Source organism: Thalassophryne amazonica, chromosome 1 (assembly GCF_902500255.1).
Source record: "Thalassophryne amazonica chromosome 1, fThaAma1.1, whole genome shotgun sequence".
NCBI classification, from domain to species: domain Eukaryota; kingdom Metazoa; phylum Chordata; class Actinopteri; order Batrachoidiformes; family Batrachoididae; genus Thalassophryne; species Thalassophryne amazonica.
The window spans coordinates 7,373,670-7,399,603 of record NC_047103.1 but is presented as its reverse complement, the minus strand read 5'-3'; the positions used below and the strand labels follow the sequence as shown (position 1 = coordinate 7,399,603).

At 41.5% G+C, this 25,934-nt stretch overlaps 1 protein-coding gene across 1 annotated transcript in view; it reads left to right on the top strand.

Moving 5' to 3' along the window:
* Positions 1 to 25,933, top strand: part of hgd (homogentisate 1,2-dioxygenase) — a 35,518-nt gene extending 9,585 nt beyond the window's left edge. Inside the window, exons 2-14 of the mRNA XM_034194529.1 lie at positions 3,086 to 3,157; positions 3,278 to 3,366; positions 3,453 to 3,558; positions 3,673 to 3,732; positions 6,623 to 6,714; positions 6,789 to 6,823; positions 6,914 to 6,993; positions 8,656 to 8,755; positions 9,213 to 9,337; positions 16,733 to 16,837; positions 20,341 to 20,467; positions 25,427 to 25,608; positions 25,689 to 25,933. Coding sequence (XP_034050420.1) covers positions 3,086 to 3,157; positions 3,278 to 3,366; positions 3,453 to 3,558; positions 3,673 to 3,732; positions 6,623 to 6,714; positions 6,789 to 6,823; positions 6,914 to 6,993; positions 8,656 to 8,755; positions 9,213 to 9,337; positions 16,733 to 16,837; positions 20,341 to 20,467; positions 25,427 to 25,608; positions 25,689 to 25,832 — 1,317 coding nt within the window. The 3' untranslated portion in view covers positions 25,833 to 25,933. The remainder of the gene's footprint in view (positions 1 to 3,085; positions 3,158 to 3,277; positions 3,367 to 3,452; positions 3,559 to 3,672; positions 3,733 to 6,622; positions 6,715 to 6,788; positions 6,824 to 6,913; positions 6,994 to 8,655; positions 8,756 to 9,212; positions 9,338 to 16,732; positions 16,838 to 20,340; positions 20,468 to 25,426; positions 25,609 to 25,688) is intronic.
* The last annotated feature ends 1 nt before the right edge of the window (position 25,934 follows it).

The following is a 25,934-nucleotide window of genomic DNA, read 5'->3' as shown; positions in this document are numbered from 1 at the left end:
TCTATTATCACCCCCAGAAACTTATTTCATGTACCCTTTCAATATCTACCCCCTCGACTTGTAACTGAACCTGTATGTCTGTATTACAATAGCCAAATAACATGTATTTTGTTTTACTTAAGTTTAATGATAATTTGTTTCTGTCAAACCAATTTTCAATTATCCACGTTTCTACCAATCTGTACCATTCTCTGCTGATAGAATCATAGTTTCTACAGGTAGTTTCCAGGTTTCTACCAATCTGTAGCATTCTCTACTGATATAATCATAGTTTCTGCAGATAGTTTCCAGGTTTCTACCAATTTGTATCATTCTCTGCTCATAGAATCATAGTTTCTAGGGGTAGTATCCAGGTTTCTACCAATTTGTACCATTCTCTGCTGGTAGAATCATAGTTTCTACAGGTAGTATCCAGGTTTCTACCGATTTGTCCCATTCTCTGCTGGTAGAATCATAGTTTCTACAGGTAGTATCCAGGTCTCTACCAATCTGTCCCATTTTCTACTGATAGAATCATAGTTTCTACAGGTATTATCCACATTTCTACCAATCTGTACCATTCTCTGCTGATAGAATCATAGTTTCTACAGGTAGTTTCCTGGTTTCTACCAATCTGTACCATTCTCTACTGATATAATCATAGTTTCTACAGGTAGTATCCAGGTTCTACCAATTTGTACCATTCTCTGCTCGTAGAATCATAGTTTCTAGGGATAGTATCCAGGTTTCTACCAATTTGTACCATTCTCTGCTGGTAGAATCATAGTTTCTACAGATAGTTTCCAGGTTTCTACCAATCTGTACCATTCTCTGCTGGTAGAATCATAGTTTCTATGGGTAGTATCCAGGTTTCTACCAATTTGTACCATTCCCTACAGATAGAATCATAGTTTCTATGGGTAGTATTCAGGTTTCTACAGATTTGTACCATTCTCTGCTGGTAGAATTGTACTTTCTACAAGTAGAGATGTAGTTCTCCTTGTAGATTGGGGTCTCGACAAGTAATAGTGTCTGAAGTTTCTGCCTGTACAATCGTAGTTTCTACCACTGTACTGGAGTCTTGATAAATAGAAACATTTAAACCCTAACTTCTGATTGGAGTTTGTACCAGTAGATTCATCATATCTCCCAGTAGGTCCCAGCCTCTACGAGGGTAGGCTGAAAAGTTCTAAGGCTGACTATGATGCAGTTGTCGAATTGAACAAATTCAGGGTTATTTTTCTACATAGTCTCCCTGTAACTCCACACACTTCTTCCAGCTGTGCTTGAGTGCTTCGATTCCCTTGGCATAGAAGCTTTCATCTTGAGAGTCAAAATAGTCCTCAACGGCAGCCATCACCTCATCATTGCTCCGATAGTGCTTCCCAGCCAAGTTTGTTTTCAGGTTTGGAAACAGATGAAAGTCCGAGGGTGCCACTTCAGGGGAGTATGGTGGGTGATCTACCAGTTCGAATCCACACTCATGGATAGTGGCCATGGCCACTGTTGAATTGTGAGCTGGGGCATTGTCTTGATGGAACAATACCCCTTTCTTCAGCTTTCCTGGTCGCTTCTTTTTGATAGCCTCGCGTAACTGTCTCAGTAGGTTAGAATAGTACTGTCCATTTATGGTTTGTCCCTTTTCAAGATAGTCCACAAACACAATGCCCTTGGCATCCCAGAAAACTGAAACCATGACCTTCCCCGCAGACAAAATGACCTTGGCCTTCTTTGGAGGTGGTGACCTTGGGTGTTTCCACTGCATTGATTGTTTTTTTGTCTCTGGTTCAAAGTGGTGAACCCAACACACATCCTGGGTAAGAAAATGTTCCATGTAATTGGCTGGATCCTCTTCAAATTGCGCCAAGTTTGCCTTCGACATGAACTAGCCTGGTGCGTTTCTGATCAGGCATCAGAAGACGTGGCACCCACCGAGCTGACACCTTTGACATTCCAAGTTCTTCATGCAGAATGTGTTCAGTTCTCTCATAGGATATTCCCACAGCATCTGCTAGTTGATTAATCATCGATCGTCTGTCGTCCATCACCATTTCATGAACAAGGTCAATGTTTTTCTGGGTTGTGGCTGTTGCAGGCCGCCCAGACCTTGGGTTGTCTTCAAGGCTCTCTCTGCCCCTATTAAATTCAGCTGCCCACTTCTGCACTGTAGATATGGAGGGAGCTTCATCCCCTAACGTAGCAACCATATCCACATGAATGTCCTTGGGCTTTAACCCCTTCTTATGCAGGTACTTAATCACACCGCGATGCCAGATTTTGTCCATTTTTGCCGTTTCCCTCTACCACGAACTTTAAAACTTGGCTATGAACCACAAACTACCTCACAACCTGGAAGAAAAAAACACAGTTAGTCATCAGAAGAGCTGAACTTAATGCATGTCAAGTTTTATTGAAATGGCATTTCTCCTTCTTGGTGCCTTAGAACTTTTCAGCCTACCCTCATAATTTTACTAATATCTAAACCCAGCCTCCAGTCTGACTTTCTGCTTGTAGAAATGGTGATTTGGAAGAATCACAAAACCGAAAATCAGCGAATCCTCACCTTTGAAACTGTGCAACCATTTAAACTTTTTTTTTTTTTTTTGCAGGTAATTTGACTAATGATTAGAGAATGACACACTGGAGCTCTCAAAGTCTATAAAGTCCGTGCATTATAGACGCCACGTGCACGGCAGGAGCACGACCGTGCACACAGGGTCACTGTCATGTCTGTAAGACTGTTTGCTGCTGACTAACAATGACTCAGCACAATTCCTGACACGCGGGCTGGTGATCAGAGGACAGTGGTGACCGCCACATTGTGTAATTAGTGTGTAATTGATGATAACGGCTGGACCGCCGGGGAGAACTTTGGTTTAACTGCAGTTTGTTTGATCACAGATCTAATGTGAATCACCGTGACAACAGTTACCAAAAAGATGAGCCTTAATGACAAGCCTTCAACTTTAATTATAACCAGCGTGAACACATTTATCCTGCATTACAATGAAGCCACATGATGTTTGCATGTGTCCTTGGTTTGTTTGTTTTTTTAAATATTTCATTTTAAGTTGCTGATAAGTCGAGCGTTAAATGTCTTTTGCAGTACATGAGCGGCTTTGGGAATGAATTCTCTTCTGAAGACCCTCGCTGTCCGGGATCTTTACCTGAGGGACAGGTAGACACAAAATCCCTGTCACGTATTACCTCCACCCACCAGCTGAGGGCGCCCTTTCAGTACAAGATGATATTTTGAGAAGTGAAAATAAACCATAAAATTCACTTTGTTTCTCTGCAGAACAGTCCTCAGGTGTGTCCGTATGGACTCTATGCTGAGCAGCTGTCTGGCTCCGCCTTCACCTGCCCACGACCAGCCAATAAGAGGAGGTGTCTGTGCCTTTATGACATCGTAATCAGTGCACCACCAATCAGAGCTTGGACACTTGAACTCATGGTTTATTTTCTTTTTGCAGCTGGTTTTACCGCATCCTGCCATCTGTCAAACATAAGCCGTTTACCGTGCTGCCGTGTGGGAATCTAACGGAAAGCTGGAATGAAATGGAACCCGACCCCAACCAGGTATGTCAAACTTTAAAATTAAGAATCTGTGAATTTGTGTTTCTCTACACTTATTTCATCAAAATGAAACCTGTTATTTTTTCTACTTAGCCGTTAAGCTAATTTATTTTACAGTTGCGTTGGCTGCCATTTACCATCCCCAAATCTTCAGCCGAAAAAGTCGACTTCGTGGCTGTAAGTCTGATTCTTTTCTTGTTACTTAGTGCTGTTGGAGCTCAGGATGTTAATTTGTTTGCTGGATGGGGGCTAAACATAGCAGCTAACTGTACTGGTAGCTTAAACAGCTATCCTTTGCTAACAAATGTATGTCCACCGGAGGCCGCGGCCATTTTGAGGTGCCGCCACGCTGGATCTTTGGTGATGTTTCAGGCGCTTAAACCTCATGATGCTTCATTCTGTCGACTATGAACATGGTATATGATACTGTTAATGTCACCCGGTCGTTATTGTAATACTGTCCCTTACAAAGTACAAAGTCAAACTATTTCTCAATTTAAATTTATTCAAAGTCACAGTGAAAAACAGGCCTGGATTCTGAAGAACTTCTCTCTTGCAGGAGATACATCTGTTCAGAACCCCGAACAAAAGACTGAAACAGTTTTTATAAAACATAACATGGGTGTGACCAAGGTGGACCTTATTTCATAAAATCCTTCCCTTATTTGTCACCGTGGGCATTAAAAGGAGGTCCAGCCCCCTGCCCATAACCCGCACGATAACAGGACATATTATAATATATATTGTAAGTTCAACATGCACATTTAGGCAAATAAACTAAAAATATATAACCATTTAAGTAAAGTAATTATGTAATACCAAAACAAATAGCAAAGAATACAAAATAATAAAATGATATATAAACACATGAATATATCTAACAATACCCAGATTTAATTTGTCAGTTTTTGGTCTCAGCTGAGATAAAAAAAAAAGAAGCTATTTTGTGATCACATAACAATGAGGAACTAACCAAACATGACCTAGAACCGAACCTAAACCTGTACCTTAAAAATGGCAAAATTACATTTGTTGTAAACACACAAAAACTAAAGTATCCACAAGGACTTGAACCTGAGATTGTAGCGTTATCTTGGAGGCGTGGCCAATGGAACTCTTTGAACTGACGTATTGTTCCATCATCTTTGAAAACTGTTTACCTTTCATTAGCAGTGGTAAAGCATCGTGAGATTTGGATTTAAAATCCTGAAAACTTCATGGAGCTTTTACCTAAACAAGGCGCTAATGATGCAAAGACGCTAAGTGCCGCCTCTGAAGAACTTATGCTATCTAGTTCTGTTTCTTTGTCACTAGCAGGGATAGTCAAAAGGAAAACAATAATTTTCACAAAACTTTGGTAGTAGGTTGGGACTAACCCCAAATTTAAACAAATTTTAGCTTGGGCCTGAAATATACCATAATATTTTGGGGCGATTCCTGAGACTGATTCAATACATTTTAAAATTTCACCGTCGTGGTGAAGAGAGAGCTGAGTAGGGGGGCAAAGCTCTCAATTTACCGCTCGATCTACATTCTGATCCTCACCTATGGTCATGAGATTTGGCTCATGACCGAAAGAATGAGATTGCGAGTACAAGCGGCCGAGATGAGTTTCCTCCGCAGGGTGGCTGGGCGCTCCCTTAGAGACAGGGTGAGGAGCTCTGTCATTCGGGAGGAGCTCGGAGTCGAGCCGCTGCTCCTCCACATCAAAAGGAGTCAGTTGAGGTGGCTCAGGCATCTTTTCCAGATGCCCCCTGGACGCCTTGCTGGAGAGGTGTTCCGGGCACGTCCCATTGGGAGGAGGCCCCAGGGAAGACCCAGGACACGCTGGAGGGACTACATCTCTCGGCTGGCTTGGGAACGCGTTGGGGTTCCCCCGGAGGAGCTGGGGGAGGTGTGTGTGGATCGGGAGGTCTGGGCGGCTTTGCTTGAGCTGCTGCCCCGCGACCCGACTTCAGATAAAGCGGAAGAAAATGGATGGATGGATGGATGGATGGATCTCTTCAGAGGATCCTTGGGGATCACTGGACTTTGTCTTAAATGATCCAGTAACTTTAGATGAGGATGGCATAGTGAGGAAGCATCAGGAATGACATTGTGGCCATTGTGTGCATTTCTGCATGAATGATCCAGTGTTCTACCCAAGCAGATAGCTAGGTTGTCCCACCTCTTGAACCAAGCCATCTATCTGCCTCAGCCAGATGAAATACAGGCTTCCTTTTGACCTTAGTCAAGAGGAGGCCTTAGCTTCAGTACCTTAGCGTCAGTAATGAAGCACTTGCCTGCTAGACCATACCCAAAGAAATGTGGCACATGGCCATCATGTTCTATCTGATGTTCCCTCACAATACAAGTAGTATGCCTCACCCATGTCTCCCTAAGTAATAGTTTGTTGGACACAAAGCCATTCCAGAGAAACCCAAGGATTCCTTGGAGATAAAACCAATAAACCAATAACACATTCTGTCACTGGTTAGCATCCAAGTCTGTTGGGACGTTGTGTAAAATGTAAATAAAAATAGAATACAATGATTTGCAAATCCTCTTCAACCTATATTCAGTTGAATACACCACAAAGACAAGATATTTAATGTTCAAACTGATAAACTTTATTGTTTTGTGCAAATATTTGCTCATTTTGAAATGGATGCCTGCAACATGTTTCAAAAAAGCTGGGACAGTGGTATGTTTACCACTGTGTTACATCACCTTTCCTTCTAACAACACTCAATAAGTGTTTGTGAACTGAGGACACTAATTGTTGAAGCTTTGTAGGTGGAACTATTTCCCATTCTTGCTTAATGTACGACTTTAGTTGTTCAACAGCCCGCTTTTCGTGACTTTTTTTTTTAGTATTTCTTTTATAATCTTCTCCTTAGATAGTGAAATGATTAACTCTAATGTGGAACACAAACTTTTACGTTTTGAGGCAGATCTGCAAAAAGGGGCGTAACCAGACAGTGTTAAAATCCCACTTTTGGCATTGACAGATTGGTCGTTTCAGGAGTTGGCACTCTGAGTGTCCCCGTAGTTTGATGTTCTTAGGCTGGAATTTTGTTCATTTCAGGGTTTGAACACAGTCTGCGGTGCTGGAGACGCCAAAACTCGCAACGGCATTGGAATCCATGTGTACACCTGTAACACCTCCATGGTGGACAGGTGAGTGTGTCAGATCACATTTCTACAGGAAAACTCTTTGATCATCGTTTCTGAATGCATTATTTTTCATCCAGCTGCTTCAACAACTCAGACGGAGACTTTCTGATCGGTGAGAAAGCCAGTCGCTGATGTTTTTACGCTAGCATCAGTACCTCCATTTTGAGTCCTCGTTCATATTTTCATCTTTCTGTCCCGTCAGTTCCCCAGCAGGGTGCGCTCTTGGTTACCACTGAGTTTGGAAAGATGGCGGTGGAACCCAATGAGATCTGCGTCGTCCAGGTGGGTTTCAGAATTTTAACATGCTCAGTGTCTCCTCCTACTGCACAAATGTGAGTGCTATAATTACCAGAGTCTCCACTTAGCTAACATGCTAGTGGATTAACATTAGCTGTAATTTTTTTTTTTTTTGTGAATCAAGTGAGTTAACAATTAGCTGGTTAGCACTTAGCTAACTGAGGATGTCCCACAGGTTTGTAGCAGTAAGTGAGTTGAAAGTAGTATTCAAAAGTATTTAAATTTAAAGTATTAGAAGTTCCAGTATTTAAAAAACCCACTTTGGATCCAAGTTTCTAGAAAACCGTAAACAAACCTATGGATTTGTTTGCTTGTTGGAAGTAGTGAGGCATCATGGGAATGAGAGTCCAATTGTCTTAATTTGTAGTTTATCTGCCTTTTAAAAGTGATTTTAACTAGCCAAGTAATCTGACATTTGACACCACTGATCTTGACCTTCACCTCACTGATTGACCTCTGGCTGACCTTGTCAGCGCAACTCTGGAATTCACCTCAGTGTGTGCAACATTCAGTCCAAATCTGGGTAAAAAAAAAAAAAAAATCAAATTTCTTGACCTTGACTTTGGCCAAAACAAATTCTTTAAGGTCAATTTTGGCATCATTTATTGATGTGTCAAATTTGGTCAAAATCTGCCAAAACACTTGGCAGGAGTAGGCCAACAGACAGACAGGCAGGCATGACCCAGGCCTCAAAGACTGACCTTTGGCAATTCCAATTTTTTCTGCCACATTGCCACCAGATTTGGTGGGTACTGGAGTGAAAAATTAAATGTTTGACCTTTGACCCCAACGACTGCAATCTCTGCCCAAATCTCCGCCCATTCGCTCCCCTCGGGACGCGAACTCACAAGCTCTGGCATGGGAGTCGGACTCTCTAACCAGAAGGCTAAAACCCAGGGCTCTGGCCTTGTGACCAGAGAATCCTTTTGAGCTGTTGGGAGTGAGATTTACTAACTACATCTGCACAGCGACACCTGCTGGCCTCCGTTACACCAAAACAAATCCCTTAAGGTCAATGTTGGGTTCAAGCTTCATCCACATACCAAGTTTGGTGGAAATTATCAAAAGGACCTCGGATGAGTAGAACAACAAACAGACAGTTAGACATGACTTTGGTCCTTGTGATTGATTTTTGGCAAATTTGAGCTTGCTGGGCGATTCCGGAACCCATGTCTAAATGTTTGTCAAATCTGGTGCAAATCAGAGAGGAAGAACTAAAAATTTCAACTTTGATCCCAAAGATCTTGATTCTAGTTGTTGACCTTTGTTAAATTTGATCTTCTCTGAGCAGTTCCAAAACCCACCTCCACATGTGTGCTATGTTTGATGGATATCAGAGTGAAAAAGGGGGGGGGGGAAGACCTTTTATCCCAAAGACCTTTAGTTCTGCTTAAACAAACTCTTTAAGGGCAAGTCCATGCTGGACCTTCATCCACTTATCACATTTGGTGGAAATCAGAGGACCTGGGAGGAGCATGATTCAGTGTTGTAATGGACTCAAGAACAAATAGTTTGTGTTCAGATGACGCTCACGTTAATGCTAAAATGTCAAACAGTTCCACCACCAGAATTTGACCCTGTTGTCCAAAACATGAACCCCTGAGACATCATGGCTCAATCACCTTTATCTCTATGTATGTTGACCAGCAAGGGATGCGCTTCAGCGTGGATGTCTTTGGAGAAAGCCGGGGTTACATCCTGGAGGTGTACGGAGCCCATTTTGAACTGCCTGACCTCGGGCCCATCGGTGAGTATGTCCGATGGTCATCAGGGTTGCAACTGTTTCGTCATCTCCTCAAAATCTGCGCACCTACCTGTTTTGTAGTTTCTTGTAACAGCCAGTTGATTTCAGCTTAATACTGAAATTGGACTGTTTGGACCACGTGAATGATCAAACAATGAGAGAAAAGCAAAAAACAGGTTTATTAGTGAGCTCTTTGGCACAATCTGTTTATAGCAATTGCAGACAATCAATTTGACCTTAGGGGTATTCAACTCGTTCCAGAAGTGATTAACATCACTTTGAGCAGGTGGATTCAGTTAATCAGTGAAGTCACCTGGTGGAGTGGGTGGTTGCAAAGAAAACCTGCACCCTCTCGGCCTTTTCTGGAACGAGTTGAATACCCCCATTCTGTAGGTTAAACGTGACCCAGGACACACAGACATAATTAATGAGTCTAACATTTTGCTTGTGTGGGTCGTAGGGGCCAACGGTCTGGCTAATCCAAGGGATTTCCTGGTTCCAGTTGCTTGGTATGAGGACCGTAAAGTGGCCACAGGTTACACAATTATCAACAAGTATCAGGGGAAACTCTTCGCCTGCCAACAGGTAGCTTTGTGACACGTTAGTTTGTGCGACACTACACAACTTTTACATCACATCATCTTTTTTACCCAGGCATCACCTCCTCCAGGTTTCCAGGTGTTCTCAGGCTCGATCAGGATCTTCTTGGTGTGTCCGCGAGCTAAATGAATGCCAAAAGTTCGCACATTCCCCAGCAACATTAAATAATTCTGCTATGTCCTGAAACGATGAAGTTTCTTTCTTAATAGCAGCGAAACCTTCAGTGTTGATTCCAATGCAGGTCTACATCTACTTCTGGGATGTATGTATAAATTCAAGGGTTATATATAATCCCTTGAACCTCTTTGAATTTGGACATGTCCAAAATACCTCCAGAGGGACGTATCTATACATCCTAATCAGATACCCAAACCATCTCAACTGGCTCCACAAATCCTGGATGCCAGAACTTCCAACTCCCTCTCTAAGTTTAGCGTCCAATGACCCCACAGAGGAAACTCATGCCAGCCACTTGTACAATTGCATTCTTTAGGTCACTATCCAAATTTCATGACTGTAGGTGCAGCTTGGGACATAAATCCACAGGAACAACACTGCCCACTACATTGCCCACTACATTGCTCACTGACTCTGCTCCAGTGTCACCAACAGAGCACAAAACTAGCTCCCGTGCTGCTGTGGACAACCCCCTGTCGATCTCTTGCTCTTTGTATGCAAGAAGATTCACATTCTAACCACTTCATAGACGACTGGAGGTCCCCTTGCGGCCACGTTCTCAGAAATCAAAGATCTGCTTGTAGGACTTGCTGTCTGAAATCATCATGGCAATCCCTCAGTGACGAGGAAGATTGTCTCTTGATCGATTCCCAGTTGGGATGATGCATGCGGAGAAACTCTTCATTCAGGGTTGATTTAGAGATGCGTGTGTGTGGGTTTGTTTAAAGTGAGAATCTTGTTCACATGGTCCTTGACAGCTCCTTATCCTGGTCCAATGGCTGGGAAATCCCAGGCGATTGGGGTCTGAGGACCTGCTGCAGCCTCCACCTTCACAGCCATTTGGTTACAAGCCGTCACCTCCTTCACTTGATCCGCAGATGAGAACTTGTTTCACCAGCGCCTCATTAGCTGTCTTGTATTTAGGGTTCCTGTTGAGCCTTCATGGTTACTGTACCAGCTACTCGGCACACAAGGTCCCCACCATATTTCACCACAACAGGCAATTCCCTACTTGAGGTGTCATGATGTGAACAAGGGATAGCGTTTGACACCCCACTGTCTGAAACAGGGTTTGGATAACTAGTCTTAATTGTCGACTATGACTAGATGACAATTTGGGCAATTACAAAGAACAGGCCTCTGGACCCAGAGACCGTGGGTGAACTTCCTGAACATAGACGGCGTTCCCTTGCAGAGCTTGTTTTGTCCACGATGAAACAACCTCTGCAAGGGAACGCCAATGTTGGCCTGACTTGATTCCCAAGTGGGAATCAAGTCAGGCCAACGTCCACCAGCCGCCAGCGTCTTTTATCTAGTAGTAGCACAAACGTTCTTTCTGTAGTGAGAAGTCGACGGCTCATGGTCCCGTCTCGTTGACGAGTGAGTTTCATGTCATCTGAACCCTGATCCAGACTTTAGACACCTTCAAGCACACGTGCCTGAAGGAGGCCTCTTTGGGTTTGTCCTTGCTTCACTAACCACTGTTGAACCGCGTCAGTGCCACAGAAGTCGGCGTGACGCGTGTGATCCATTAGCGGCTGATTGAAACGCCGTCCCCGATGATTTAATATGGAAGCATTAGCTGTTATCCTTTCAGCAGGTTTCCACCTCAACTCCCTCATGAGTCTTAATCACTCATAATTAGTTAAAGCGTTCTGGAGTTACAGACGGCGTACCTGCAATGCTTTGTAGGAAAAACCTTTTCCCAAGTTAAGCATTAATTTCACAGTATTTCACTCAAACAATGATCCTCCCCCTCCTGAAATCTCCTGTTGGGCACATAATTGGATCGACACATAATGTGTGACAGGAGGGTTTTTTTTTCTTTCTTTTTTTTTTTTAAATCGGAGACAGGGAGGAGGCGGGAGGCTGAGGTTGGAGGGTTGTAACCGTGGAAACCATTACAGACCACATTGTTATTATTCATTGTAGGAAGAAAGATACTCGTTTTGTAGCAAAACAAACACTTTGTCCTTTTTTTTCTTCGAGTATCAGACTCTTCTTCTTCTTTTGTCCCAAAACTGGTGGCTGCACTTGGCACTCGTTTCCTGGTGTCCATCATTTCCAGAGGAGGCGTGGCACTGATGTTTGCCTGAAACTGCAGATGAAAATGAGTTTTTATCTGTATCTGGTGCAGTAAATGCGTTGTGCACTGTCCCTGTTAAATAAAGAGGAGATAAGGAGGTTCAGGCCTCGTGTCAGGAAAAGATGGTGCTGCAGACATCTCGTCCTGCTGTTTTGTTCCCCTGCAGTGCGCTGAAATTGCTCAAATTAACTTATTGTTTGCTTGAGTGGGCCAGTATTTTATATTGTTTTTTTGAGCATGTGTGCGCGAAAGTGCTCGATGTGCTCAGTCCACTATTGAGGATTTACTGCAACTGGAGGACTTGGTGCAACTGGCAACTGAGTATATACAGTATTTGTAGCCAAATACAATAACCTCTCTCTCTTTTTCTCTCTCTCTCTCACGCACGCACACACACACACACACACACACACACACACACACACACACACCCCTTCTTGTCTGGGCACCAAAGTGAGGTCCGGCAAAATATAAATAAACTGATAACTGCATTTTGTCTCAAGATGTCTCTGTAAGTCAAGTTGTCACCTCAGATTTTGAAGAATCACTTTGAGATGAGCATTTTTACAGCCTCTGGAAGTCTTTTCATTAAAAATCTTGTGAGGACTGGCCTCACTTTCCAAAATGGTCCTCATTAAACAGATCCTCTATCCTTACAAAGATAGCACTACAACACATACACAATAGCACCTGTTGGATGACAATGATTTATATATATATATATCGTATCGTATCATATATATGTACGAGGTCTATTAGAAAAGTATCTGACCTTATTATTTTTTTCAAAAACCATATGGATTTGAATCACGTCTGATTACATCAGACATGCTTGAACCCTCGTGGGCATGCGAGAGTTTCTTCACGCCTGTCGGTTACGTCATTCGCCTGTGGGCAATCTTTGAGTGAGGAGTCACCCACCCTTTCGTCGTTTTTTCATTGTTTAGGAATGGCTCAGAGACTGCTGCTTTGTTTGATAAAAATTTTTTCAAAACTGTAAGGCACAACTGAGTGGACACCATTCGATAAATTCAGCTGGTTTTCGGTAAAAATTTTAACGGCTGATGAGAGATTTTGGTCTGGTAGTGTCGCTTTAAGGACGGCCCACGGTGCCTGACGGCGATCTGTGCTTCGAGGCGGCAGCGTCTCGCCGTTTCAAGTTGAAAACTTCCACATTTCAGGCTCTGTTGACCCAGTAAGTCATCAGAGAACAGAGAACTTTCAGAAGAAGTCGGCATGAGGAGTTTATTCGGACATTCCATTGTTAACGGACATTTTGTAATGAAAGAACGTGCGGGCAGAGTCGCATGTCGGGCCGGATCCGACCGCGGGGGGTCGCGACAGGAAAAACACCTCCGTTGGAAATCTTAACGGGCAAGTTGGAACATGCCCAAGCTGTTAATTTCTCAGTTACTCACTTGTTGAAAGCCATCAAAAGCCGCCTGAATTTTACAAATGGTTTTCAACACGGAGGTGTTTTTCCTGTCGCGGCGCACACAGATTCGGAAACGACTCGGCGAATTTGCGCGCACGTCTTTCATTACAAAATGTCCTTAAACAGTGGAATGTCCGCATAAAGTCCTCATGCCGGCCTCTTCTGAATCTTCTCTGTTCTCTCACGACGTCCTGGGTGAATTAAGCCTTAAATTAGGATGTTTTCAGGTCGAAACAGGCTGACGACGGTGCCTGGAAGCACTGCGCGACGTCCTGCTCCGTGGGAAGTCCTTACAGCGACAGAAACACCCCATAATCTCTCATCAGCCGTTAAAGTTTTCAACGAAAACCAGCTTAATTTCTCGTGTCCACTCGGATATTCCTCACAGGTCCAGAAAAATTTTTGATAAATCAACACGCGCCGTCTCGAGCAGCGTGTGAAACAAAGGAATTCAGCCGAGAGGGCGGGACCACATCTCACTCAAGGCCTGCCCACAGGGAAATGACGTCACCGACACGCGTGAAAAAACTCACGCATGTGCACGAGGGTTCAAGCATGATTGGTGTAATCGCACGTCATTCAAATTCATATAGTTAAAAAAAATAAAAGGGTCGGTTTATTATCTAATAGACCTCGTATATATATACGAGGGCTGTCAATAAAGTAACGGTCCTTTTTATTTTTTTCAAAAACTATATGGATTTCATTCATATGTTTTTACGTCAGACATGCTTGAACCCTCGTGCGCATGCGTGAGTTTTTCCACGCCTGTCGGTGACGTCATTCGCCTGTGAGCACTCCTTGTGGGAGGAGTCGTCCAGCCCCTCGTTGGAATTCCTTTGTCTGAGAAGTTGCTGAGAGACTGGCGCGTTGTTTGATCAAAATTTTTTCTAAACCTGTGAGACACATCGAAGTGGACACGGTTCGAAAAATTAAGTTGGTTTTCAGTGAAAATTTTAACGGCTGATGAGAGATTTTGAGGTGATACTGTCGCTTTAAGGACTTTTCACGGTGCGAGACGTCGCGCAGCGCTCTCAGGCGGCGTCATCAGCCTGTTTCAAGCTGAAAACCTCCACATTTCAGGCTCTATTGATCCAGGACGTCGTGAGAGAACAGAGAAGTTTCAGAAGAAGTCGGTTTCAGCATTTTATCCGGATATTCCACTGTTAAAGGAGATTTTTTTAATGAAAGACGTGCGGACGGGTCCGCGCATCGGGACGCAGCCGCCGCGACGCTCCGCCACAGGAAAAACACCTCTGTTGAAAGCCTTAAGGACAAGTTGGAACATGTCCTGCCTGTTAAACAATTTCTCATATACTCACTCCACTGAAAGCCATCAAAAGCCGCCTGGATTTTACAAATGGTTATCAACACGGAGGTGTTTTTCCTGTGCCGCCGCACCGCACCGGCTGCGTCCCGACGTGCGGATCCATCCGTACGTCTTTCATTAAAAAAATCTCCTTTAACAGTGGAATATCCGGATAAAATGCTGAAACCGACTTCTTCTGAAACTTCTCTGTTCTCTCACGACGTCCTGGATCAATAGCGCCTGAAATGTGGAGGTTTTCAGCTTGAACAGGCTGATGACGCCGCCTGAGAGCGCTGCACGACGTCTCGCACCGTGAAAAGTCCTTAAAGCGACAGAATCACCTCAAAATCTCTCATCAGCCGTTAAAATTTTCACTGAAAACCAGCTTAATTTTTCGAACCGTGTCCACTTCGATGTGTCTCACAGGTTTAGAAAAAATTTTGATCAAACAACGCGCCAGTCTCTCAGCAACTTCTCAGACAAAGGAATTCCGACGAGGGGCTGGACGACTCCTCCCACAAGGAGTGCTCACAGGCGAATGACGTCACCGACAGGCGTGGAAAAACTCACGCATGCGCACGAGGGTTCAAGCATGTCTGACGTAAAAACATATGAATGAAATCCATATAGTTTTTGAAAAAAATAAAAAGGACCGTTACTTTATTGACAGCCCTCGTATATATATATATATATATATGTATATATATATATATATATATATACATATATATATATATATATATATATATATATATATATATATACACACAGATCTTACAGATCCAAACAGATCTTGGTGTAGAACAGTGTTAAAACTGTTCATTGACCGTTCAGAGTGATATTATAACTCTGTTAGTCTCTATATGAGTGTGGCTGATGTATTGGAACCATTGAAATGCTTTAAAACTCACCGTTTGGTGAAGTTGTTCAGCTGCATTCTGTTAAATACTCCAGCGTGCTTCAGCTGTAATCTTTTCTTGAAATTATGTGATATCCTACTTTGATATCTAACATTATCAATCGCTAACTAGATATTGTAGCGTAGTTAGTCCACAGTCGACTTCTTGTTCATCCAGCAAACCATTTCAAATCAAAACTTTGAACTGCGCTTTAAGATTCCAAAGAGTGATTCACGCTGATCTTTGCTTCAAGTGATGTAGCTATAAGTCGAGCTGAGAACACAAAGGCTGTGGTGGTCATCAATGTACCAATAATTTCTCGGGATGTCAGTTCGCATTTAAGTACACATTTTTGCCTGCAGGGGGCGTCATCAGAATACAAGTGGCAGTGGCTGTGATTAGAGAGACGGTGTGCAAAGCATCTTATCGCTTCCAATGACTGAGTGAAACAGAAAAAGACCTCATTCAAAAGAAAAGATGAAATCTGGGCTGTGGTTTGCCAGAAAGCACAAAGGAAATGCTAACAACCTCCAGCTGGTTAAAAATGATGATTCGGGCCAAATGATTATGCTGAGTTTTTGATTTATGATTAATTTCAGGTCATGTCGTAGAGATTAGTTTGGCTTTGAGATTAAATAGTGTAGCGGTTTTTGGGAAAAAAAATTAAATGTTTTTACTTTTTTAAATGTTATTTTAATGTAACAATAAGAATCTAGAAAAGGTTATGCAGTTGGGGGGGTTATTTGTTGTGTATATTTGGACTCTGGATCAGCACTGATGTCTCTGGCAGTTAAGAAGCTGAAACAGACCGTTTTAAGAACTTTCTGAGGTTCTATAGAGTAAATTAATGACAGAAATAACAAATCTATCTTCAGGAAAACAGTCATTAGCAGCAGCTTTAATAATCGTTATGTAAAATGCGATTATTTTTGTGTGTGTGTGCACGTTTGAAAAGCTTTGATTGTGAGCGTGAACACTTGCCGCATTGTGCAGAAGAGTGTGTGCGTGCACGCGTGCATGCGTGTGAGGTCACTGGGGAGGCAGTTGGAGTTGTAATGAACTATATTGATTTTCGAGCTGCCGTTGAATGTCTTTTTCGCAGCGACATTATCAGAACAGAAACTATATAAAATTGCTGTGGTTTTAACAATCAGGAGAAAGAAATATCTGTGCAGCCGCCGTTATTGTTCTCTCATAACTGTGCCGCCGTGAGTGTCCAAACGCTCAAAGTTTGCCAAAGTTTGATTGTGAAGCCGATTACGGCGTAATACCTGCAGCCGCCTGACAAAGAATAAAAGAAACACTTTTCATTATCGTCATTTTTTCCCTTCTTCTTCTCTTTATGTCTCTCCCTGGAATTTTTAAGATCACAAAGATGTTATTCATCGCTGCCTCTACCTGTGTGAAGTCAATTTGAAGTCTTTTGTGTCTCTGGGTAGGACAGACTTGTCTAATTTGTTGAGTTGTAAAACAGGACTTCTCGCCCTTCAACGTGGTCGCCTGGCACGGAAACTACACGCCGTACAAGTACAACCTCAGCGACTTCATGGTGATCAACAGCGTGGCCTTCGACCATGCCGTGAGTCGCATGCCAACACACACAAGTGCACATGTATTTAATGTTGTGAATCAGACATAAAATCTCAAATGTGAAAATTACGAGGCAACAGTCACCAGGTGCGTTTTTTTTTTTTTTTTCTTCTGATGGTGCACGATGCATTGTCCATTGCATCTCTGCCTGGTTTTTGGACTCATGTACTCTTGGATTTGGTATCAACAAAACTTTCTCTTCGGCATTACATCACCAGTATGCACTGACCTCCTATTGAAACACGCCAAAATACATCATAGTGGGGTCAAAGGTCAAAACAGGTACTTCCAGTCATTTCCAGCAAACATGTTCAAGTTGACTGTAAAAAATGTCCGTAAAAATTACAGTGAAAAACTGTGAAATGGCAACAGGAATAAACCGTAAAGCAAGAAGAAGCTTATTGTTGTAGAATAAACATTGAATTACCATAAATTTAAAAACTGTCAATTGATTTAACATGTGAAATATATGGTGAAAAGCTGAAATGGTGACAGCATTGGACAGTCATTTTAAAAATAGCACATTACTGTATTATTCACGGAATATCACCCAAGTCATCCAGAGGCATACATTTTTAACTTATGGTTCAAATTTTAACCTACTCATTTTGGACAAGTTATTTAAAATTACTGTCATGTCTGAAGTTTTATAAAGTGAAAATATCAGATATATGTTTTTGTTTTAAAGTAATGTGCTAATTTTTAAGAACCAATCAGTGTTTAGCAGAGGCACTTTTAGCCAGAATGCTTTGCGGTCTGTGTTTGTTACAAAACCTCAGAATTAGTGCATTATTCAACATTAAAAGATATAATGTTATATTTTAACTTTGTACAAATGACAGAATTGACATTAATGGAGTTATTCTATCAGTATTTTCACAAAACCATAAGTTAGTATGACTTTATTTTTCAAGACCTCCGCCTGAAAAGAGCATTATGATTAGTAGAGAGCTGATTTTGTGGGTACTCTCAGGATGTGGCTGTCCAGCTTCCTACAGGGGGCAGTATGGTCAAACATGGAAATACTGGCTCATTCTTTAGGTCTTTTGTCGCTTTTGATGCTTTCAAAAGTGATCGTGTTAAAAGTCAATTTCAGCTTCTTAGTAATTGCAAATGTACCAGAAAAAACACTGGAATTTATCGATTATCTGTAACTTCCGATACATTTCTGTGCTGTTGTTTTTAGCAGGAATAAACCATAAAATAGGGTAATAAATGATGTGGAATGGATAGAAATTCACCTTATAAAAAGTTTATACTGTGAATTGAACAGTCATACCGTCAAGGCATAAATAATTGTGCTGTTATTTTAACAGAAATTGACAATAGGACAATAAATGCTGTGGAATGGATAGTATTTCACTTAAAAAGCAACAGGGTTACAGTGTGAATTGTACAGCTATACCATGAGCCTATATACAATTTCACCGTTATTTTAACAGTAACTCATCTTTATTGAAACATTTTCAAACTTTTGTTTTTACAAGTGTTAATATACCTTACCGTGAAGCCATATACAATATCACTGTATTTTTTACAGTGAAAAAATGGCAACCACAGCTGCCAGTTTTTCACCGTAAACTTGGCAAGATTTTTTTTTACAGTGTAAAAACTCAAGAGTCTGAGTGTTTTAAGATCAAAATCGGATTGGAAAGCTCAGGATTTACTGAGATCTGAGTACTGCAAGAATTTTGTTTGTGTATCATAACGCCACAGTAAAAATATTCCATAACAGCTGACAGAAACATGCAAATATAAAGAATATTGAACAAGAACAAGTTGAACATAGAGCCAGTGCATCCTTAGATACGGAAGAAAGACACAAAGACAGTCCACACCGTGAAAATACAGATATATATTTTAATCAGTATGCATGTTGTATAATAAATACATCATTTGCTTGGAAACAGTTTAACAATCTCATGTTGCATTCAGTAAAAACCAGAGTTTCTAATCTCTGACTAGGAAAAATTAAAAAGTAAACTCCACCAAAACTTAGATTTATGGTTTGTCAACAATGACTTTCATAATTTCATGATTCTCTCAATGATGTTGATCAGTTATGGAAGATAAGTTGTCATTTAATAGAAGAAACATTGTGCTGTTATCTAATACACAGTCGCCAAAACATGAGTCATAACACACCTTTTGCACCTTTTTTACATTTCAGTTTCTTTAGTTATAAGTGAACTATGTGACTTTGACAAACATTTGTTGTTTGTAGAAAAGCAACAAAACAAACCTGGAGGCAGCTGTCGGTTTTTTTTTTTGTTTTGTTTTTTTTTTGGGCGGGGGGGGGGGGGGGGGGGGGGGGAGTCCACATTTACTAATTTTGTCCATCAAACTGTCACAAAATGATGTCATTTCAAGTTGTGACATCCCTCTCACAAAGTATGGTGATTTATTCTAAGTTTGGGATATTTGCACTGTTTTGCAGTTTATAATATTTGAAATGATGCACATTTGAAAGATTTTATATAAATGCGACCCGGACAAGCAACAGAAAATAAATGAATACAATCATGCAAAATGATGTTTTCTAACAAACTGTTTCATTTTCAATTTCAAATTTAAGTAACTTGAAATGAAGTGGAGCATGGTTCTAAAAATAAAACTTTAAATTATGAAATGAGTCGTTGACCAGGTTTCATGTTGGCTGCAACAAGACAAACATAATTTTGTCATTTCACACTTTTGAACATAAATGACTGTTGTGGCCTCACTTTGATGGAAATTGAATGCTTTTAAATATAGCTCACCCATTACAAGCACAAAAAAACACCAGATTACAAAAATGCCTTCAAACATAAGAAGAACCCAAACTTTAAAGATGTTTTCAACTGCATGCTAACCAGTCAAGCTAGCTGACTTGGCGAACCGTTTTGTCAACTGGTCTATGCTAACTAATTTGCTTTAATTCCTGTTTTGGTCTCATTATGATAGAAATGGAATGCTCTTAAATGTAGCTCATCCATAACAAGCACAAAAATAACACCAGACTACACAAACTCCTTCAAATATAAGAATAATTCAAACTTTTAAAGATTTATTGAATGCAGTATTTTCAAGTCAGCTACATGCTAACCAGTCAAGCTGACTGACTTAGTGAACCATTTTATCAATTGGTTTATGCTAACTAACTGGCTTGTTACCTAGATAATTAGCCAAATCTATTTGAAAATGTATAATTTATATTTATATAATTATTATCTCAAAGTATATTGGTGTTTAAGGGACAGTTAGATCAGCGTAAATATGGCTAGCTAGCGAATATTTGTTTGCTGCCTCCTTTTCAGCCAGTCACATCAACAATCAGTAGCATGAGGAGAACTTGTGATTGGGTGTCTGTGCCTGTCAACTTTTAACAAATTTGAACAGTGCAAAAGTTCCAGTGGGAGTTTAATTAGTAAATTACAGTTGTAAAGACGAAGTATCACTGCTGTAACTCAAACCTGACGCATATCACATCATGTGCTTCTGATATACCTGCAGGATCCTTCCATCTTTACTGTACTGACCGCCAAATCCACACGTCCAGGCGTGGCCATTGCCGACTTTGTCATCTTCCCACCACGATGGGGCGTGGCTGACCACACCTTCCGTCCACCTTATTATCACCGTAAGATAGTGCACACCTGGTGTCACATTTTTCTAAGAGTGTTGTGATATGGATTATTTTATCCAGTTTGGTGATCATAATCAGAGGTGGGAGCCAAAATGTTGGAAATGAATATGATTTTAAAAATACATTTTTATTGCACAAATTCACATCTGGGACAACCCTGATGAAGTTTGACTTCACTGTGTTTGTAGAATGAATGAGTCCATGAGCCTGAAGCTGATTTTGACCTAATCAGTACCAGCCTTGATGTTCTATGGCTGACACAAAATGTATGGTGGCCATTCTGGAGTGGTAGCTATAGCCAGGTAGAGGTCAACATTGAAAATTGCTCCATTCACATTGGAAAGTATACCACAGTATTTGTCTGACCGTGAAGATTCCAAAAAGGTATAGTTTGGACTATCTATGACTAAATGTTATGGAGTTATGGGGTAAAAACAGCAAAAATTGTGATAAAGGTCAACTTAAGTTTGTACAGGGGTCAAAAGTTAAGTTTCAATTTCAATGTATTTTCCTTTATATAGTGCCAAATCACAACAGAGTTGCCTCAAGGCGCTTCACACAGGTAAGGTCTAACCTTACCAAGCCCCAGAGCAACAGTGGTTAGGAAAAACTCCCTCTGAGGAAGAAACCTCAAGCAGACCAGACTCAAAGGGGTGACCCTCTGCTTGGGCCATGCTACAAACATAAATTACAGAAACAATTCACAGAACAATTCATGGATGAATATACAAGAATTGCTGTTGGTGCACAGGACAGGAGGGGTCGCCAACACAAATAGAAGTCCCACGTTTCTCCAATTTTGGTAAAAACGTAAGTCAGTTATTGTTTAATAGTACTAATAAATGAAATAATTTTGGCCGTGTTAAATGTTTGGTCTCCAGGGTGAAGGTCAAGCAAGTTTAAAGTCCATTGGATTCTATAACGTGATGTTACCCCGTAATGTAAAAATTAACCATGACAGCTGGTCAATTCAACTTCAATTTATTTCTTTAATATAGCGTCAAATCACAACAAAGCTGCCTCAAGGCACTTCACCCGAGTATGGTCCAACCTTACCAACCCCTACAGCAAGCACGCAGGCAACAGTGGTAAGGAAAAACTCCCTCTGATGTTGAAGAAGAAACCTCAAGCAGACCAGACGCAGAGAGGTGACCGACTGCTTAGGCCATTCTAACAGTTACAAGATTTTTACAAAGTTTTTACAAAGCTGAAGAAACAGAAAACCAAAGTAACATCAAAAACAAACTGCATAACTGAGATGGTAGAGAAGCTTGAATCTTCGACTGGACTGGGTTGCTTGACATGAGGACGTTTCGCTTCAAATCGCAGAAGCTTCCTCAGCTAAAATTCTTGCTCTGGTAGTCTGACTTCTGTCTTGACTCTTGTAGAGAAGAATAAAACAGAAGCCAACAAAAGCTGGAGTTTTTAACCTAACCAGACCCCTCCTACCGAGAAGCCGACTGCTACAGGCTAGTGACTACACAATAGCTCTAATTAGCACTTATTGAGCTGTAGTTAGCACCCTCCTAATGACAGGGCGGCTGTCCCTCCTAATGATGGGATGGAAGTCTCTCCTGATGGCTCCCTTGACAACTCTCCTGATGAGGTGAATGACTCATTACCATGAACAAAAGACTGAAGCTGCTTTGACCTGAGTACCCCATTGTAAACAGGGGACCTGTCATTAGGAGGGTGCTAACTAGAGCTCAATAGGTGCCAATTAGAGCTATTGTTTAGTCACTAGCCTGTAGCAGTCGGCCTCTCGGTAGGAGGGGTCTGGTTAGGTTAAAAACTCCAGCTTTTGTTGGCTTCCGTTTTATTCTTCTCTACAAGAGTCAAGACGGAAGTCAGAGTACCAGAGCAAGAATTTTAGCTGAGGAAGCTTCTGCGATTTGAAGCGAAACGTCCTCACATCAAGCAACCCAGTCCAGTCGAAGATTCAAGCTTCTCTACTATGGAAACCACCTGGACAACTGAGAGCCTACACAGAAACATAACTGAGATGGTGACAACTAGTACTTTTTAAAATCCTGTTAGCTCAATTAATAATTTGCACAGGTTTTGGAGGAACTTTCATTTTTGAACCTTGTACAGTGAAACTGACCTTTGTCACCATTTTTACCTCTGTTATGTTTTTGCCCGTTTTTTTGTGAACAGCCTGGAACCCACAATTTTTCATGTCATTATGAAATTTTTAGAGGATTCATATCCTGATAGGCAAGAACTGTTTCAATTTTCAAGGTCAAAGTCAGGAAAAATATTGGAAAAATCCTTCTCCTTTAACATTGAACAAATTTTCAAAAATCCATAACTTTTTAATTCTTTCATATTTGAGAGCGTTATGTAGGATGGTATCCTTTATCGACCGAACAGTCACCCTGAGAATCGGTCTGCGCTGCCTTTGCAGCACATGCGTCATTTGGGACCACAACAGCACATCTAAGACTGACTCTCTACACCCAATGCGATCAAAGGGAATAATGTGATTATTAACTATCAGATGACAAAGTAAAACCTCCAGGGCCCGATTAACCATAGGGGCATGGTGGGCAGTTGCCCACGGGCCTCCACAAATAGGGGGCCCCCACAAAAATTATTACTATGACAAACCGTCGAATCGGTGTCGTCGACTGTGTCGATGACATTACCAATTCGCAATATTACATCTTACAAGTTACACCAAATGTAACAGTTTCACCGTAATAGCTTCTGGTCTTATTCAAGTATAATCTCAACCGGCAGACTCAACTGAAATTGAGGAGGCTACAAAGAAGCTATTGCAGGTATATCCTGGTGATTTGGAGACCTGCCTATCCATGGAACTTATCCAGTTTGCAGAATTTATCAAATTATTCATTGACAATGCTGCCTTAGAGAGCAGTGTCGAAAGAGCTCCTCTTTTATAAATTATGGGAAAAAGATGTTCACTGCACTTTCCCAAATGTGGACGTATTACTGAGAATATATCTGGTTCTAATGATCAGTAATTGCAGTGGTGAACGTTCTTTCAGTAAAGTGAAATTAATTAAGAACAGGCTGCGAACATCCCTTGGACAAGAGAAATTAAACCACATAACCATCATGAACATAGAATATGATGTCTTGAGATAGACTTTGAACACATTGTGGCTGATTTTTCTAAACGTAAAGCTAGAAGAGTTTTGATTTAGGTTTTGTAAGTGATGTGTGTTTGTATATAATAAAATGTTTTTAAGCAAAATTTCATTTTCGAGTTCTGTTACTAATGTGTTATGTTAGGTCGCGCGTACTGTAGGGGCCTCCACACCTCACTTTGCCCCTGGGCCTCCACAACTGTAAATCGGGCACTGAAAAACTCTTAAGTCATTCTAAATAACGTTCTGAAATAACCTAGGCACTGTGCTCTGATCGGTGCCCCATCATTTTATTATGAAAGAATGCTGAATTTATGTGGAAATGATTGTTCCACAAAAGCTTCGGATATCTGTCACTAAGATCGATGATTTTGTTGATCGATGATTGACGCAGTGCAGTTTGAAGCACAAACGAGGTGATAATCTGTCAACAGCTGGTGACACTCAGAAACAACTCTGCTGAGCTCCGAAATGACATGCGCAATGAAGACAGGGCAGACCGATTTTTAGGGGGGACTGTTCAGTCTGCGACATTGGATCTGATTCAAATTACAGATTTTGTGGCCATTTAAATTTAACATTGAAAACCCAATTATATCTTAATCAAACCTGCTTCAATCACTCTATTTGAAATTGGGGTGCAGACTGGCACTATCACCTGACAAAGTTTCATCAGATTGGGAATTTTGTGGACATTTGAATTTAATACTGAAAATCCCATTTGATGTACATTTTGCATTATATTTCAATCAAAAGTGCCTCAGTTACTCTCATTTTTCTGTTCTGGATTTACCTACACCACCAAAATTGGATGGAATTTTATGCCTGTTTTTCTTCCAGTTATCAAAACTGAGTGCCAAAAGCAATGACAAATTGTGCACAGCAGAGATAACCAACATTCTGTGAAAAAATATCTGAAAAAGAATTCTGAAACCAAAAATGTTGAGAAAAATAAAAAACCTGACAACACAATTTTTATTTTTTTTTTTTACTCAAGTGCATGAACTAAACACATCTAATTTAGCTTATGAAAAACCACTTCTGACAGGATTCTGACCTTGAAAATTGTTTCGGAGGTCAAAATTTGTGGAATTGTAAACTAGTGTTAGTGGGAGGTTTGCGTTGTATGAGCGCGGTGCTCTCGTTTAGTTTTGCCACCATGCATTGTTTTTGCCACGGAACACTGAGGCTGGACTGTCGTAACGCTGGTGGCCAAGTGGTTTGTGTGCTGGGTTTCAGTGCAGAAGGTTCCCATTTCAAACCCCCATTCTCACATTTCTCCAGGTCATCTGGATTGCGTGAGGAAGAGCATCTGGCATAAAACTTCTGCCAAATCGTATGCAGATATACCCCAACCCGAGGAAGAAGACTTAAGCATTTAGGTCCCCTCATGTGGTACCAAACCACTGCTGGCCCACAGACTACACGAGCTGCAGGATCAGCCAATATTTCTTAGACATTTCAGCTCCGTTGGAGTAACATATTTTAACTCTGCTCACATTCAATACCTATATTAGAAGTCCCAAACACCAACATCAAATTCAAGTCTGTAATCTTAGTCAGCTCCAACCACAGGTTTAATGGTTTTGGTTCCTGTTTAAAGCAAAACTTATTATCCAGGTTTTGCAGAAACATCATGAAAGCTTATCCTCTTTAAATCTGATCACTTATTCCCAGTGTGAGAGTTAAATGTCCATTACATCCGTTTATATTGAACTTATTCAGTTTTGCTGCACCCAAGAGTGCCGGAGGGACACCTCGATGAGGACACCTAGTGGCGGAAACAGTCCTCTGCATGCACCTGCAGCACTGTTACAGCTCCCCCTACTGCTCCCTCTAGGTAACTGCATGAGTGAGTTCATGGGTCTGATCAAAGGCCACTACGAGGCCAAAGAGGAGGGCTTCCAGCCCGGAGGGGGCAGCCTCCACAGCATGATGACCCCACACGGCCCCGACGCTGACTGCTTCGAGAAGAACAGCGCCGCCCTGCTCAAACCCGAGAGGGTTGCAGAGGGAACCATGGTGATAAAGGAGCAGACCTTTAAGACTCAGCTGCCCGGTCAGTCACATATGTGTGTGAGACGTGGTTTTTGTTCTTTCAGGCGTTCATGTTCGAGTCGTCCTTCAGCATGGCGGTGACTAAGTGGGGCCTGGACACATGCCAGAAGCTCGACAGGAACTACTTCCGGTGCTGGGAACCAATACGAAGCCACTTTGACCCAAACTGGAAGCGTACTGAGGCGTGAACACAACGACCAAACACACTCGCCACCACTTCTGAGAAGAAACATGTAAAGTGCTGATTTCATGACACCTTATGAAAACATGTTCCAGGCAGACAGGTCTTT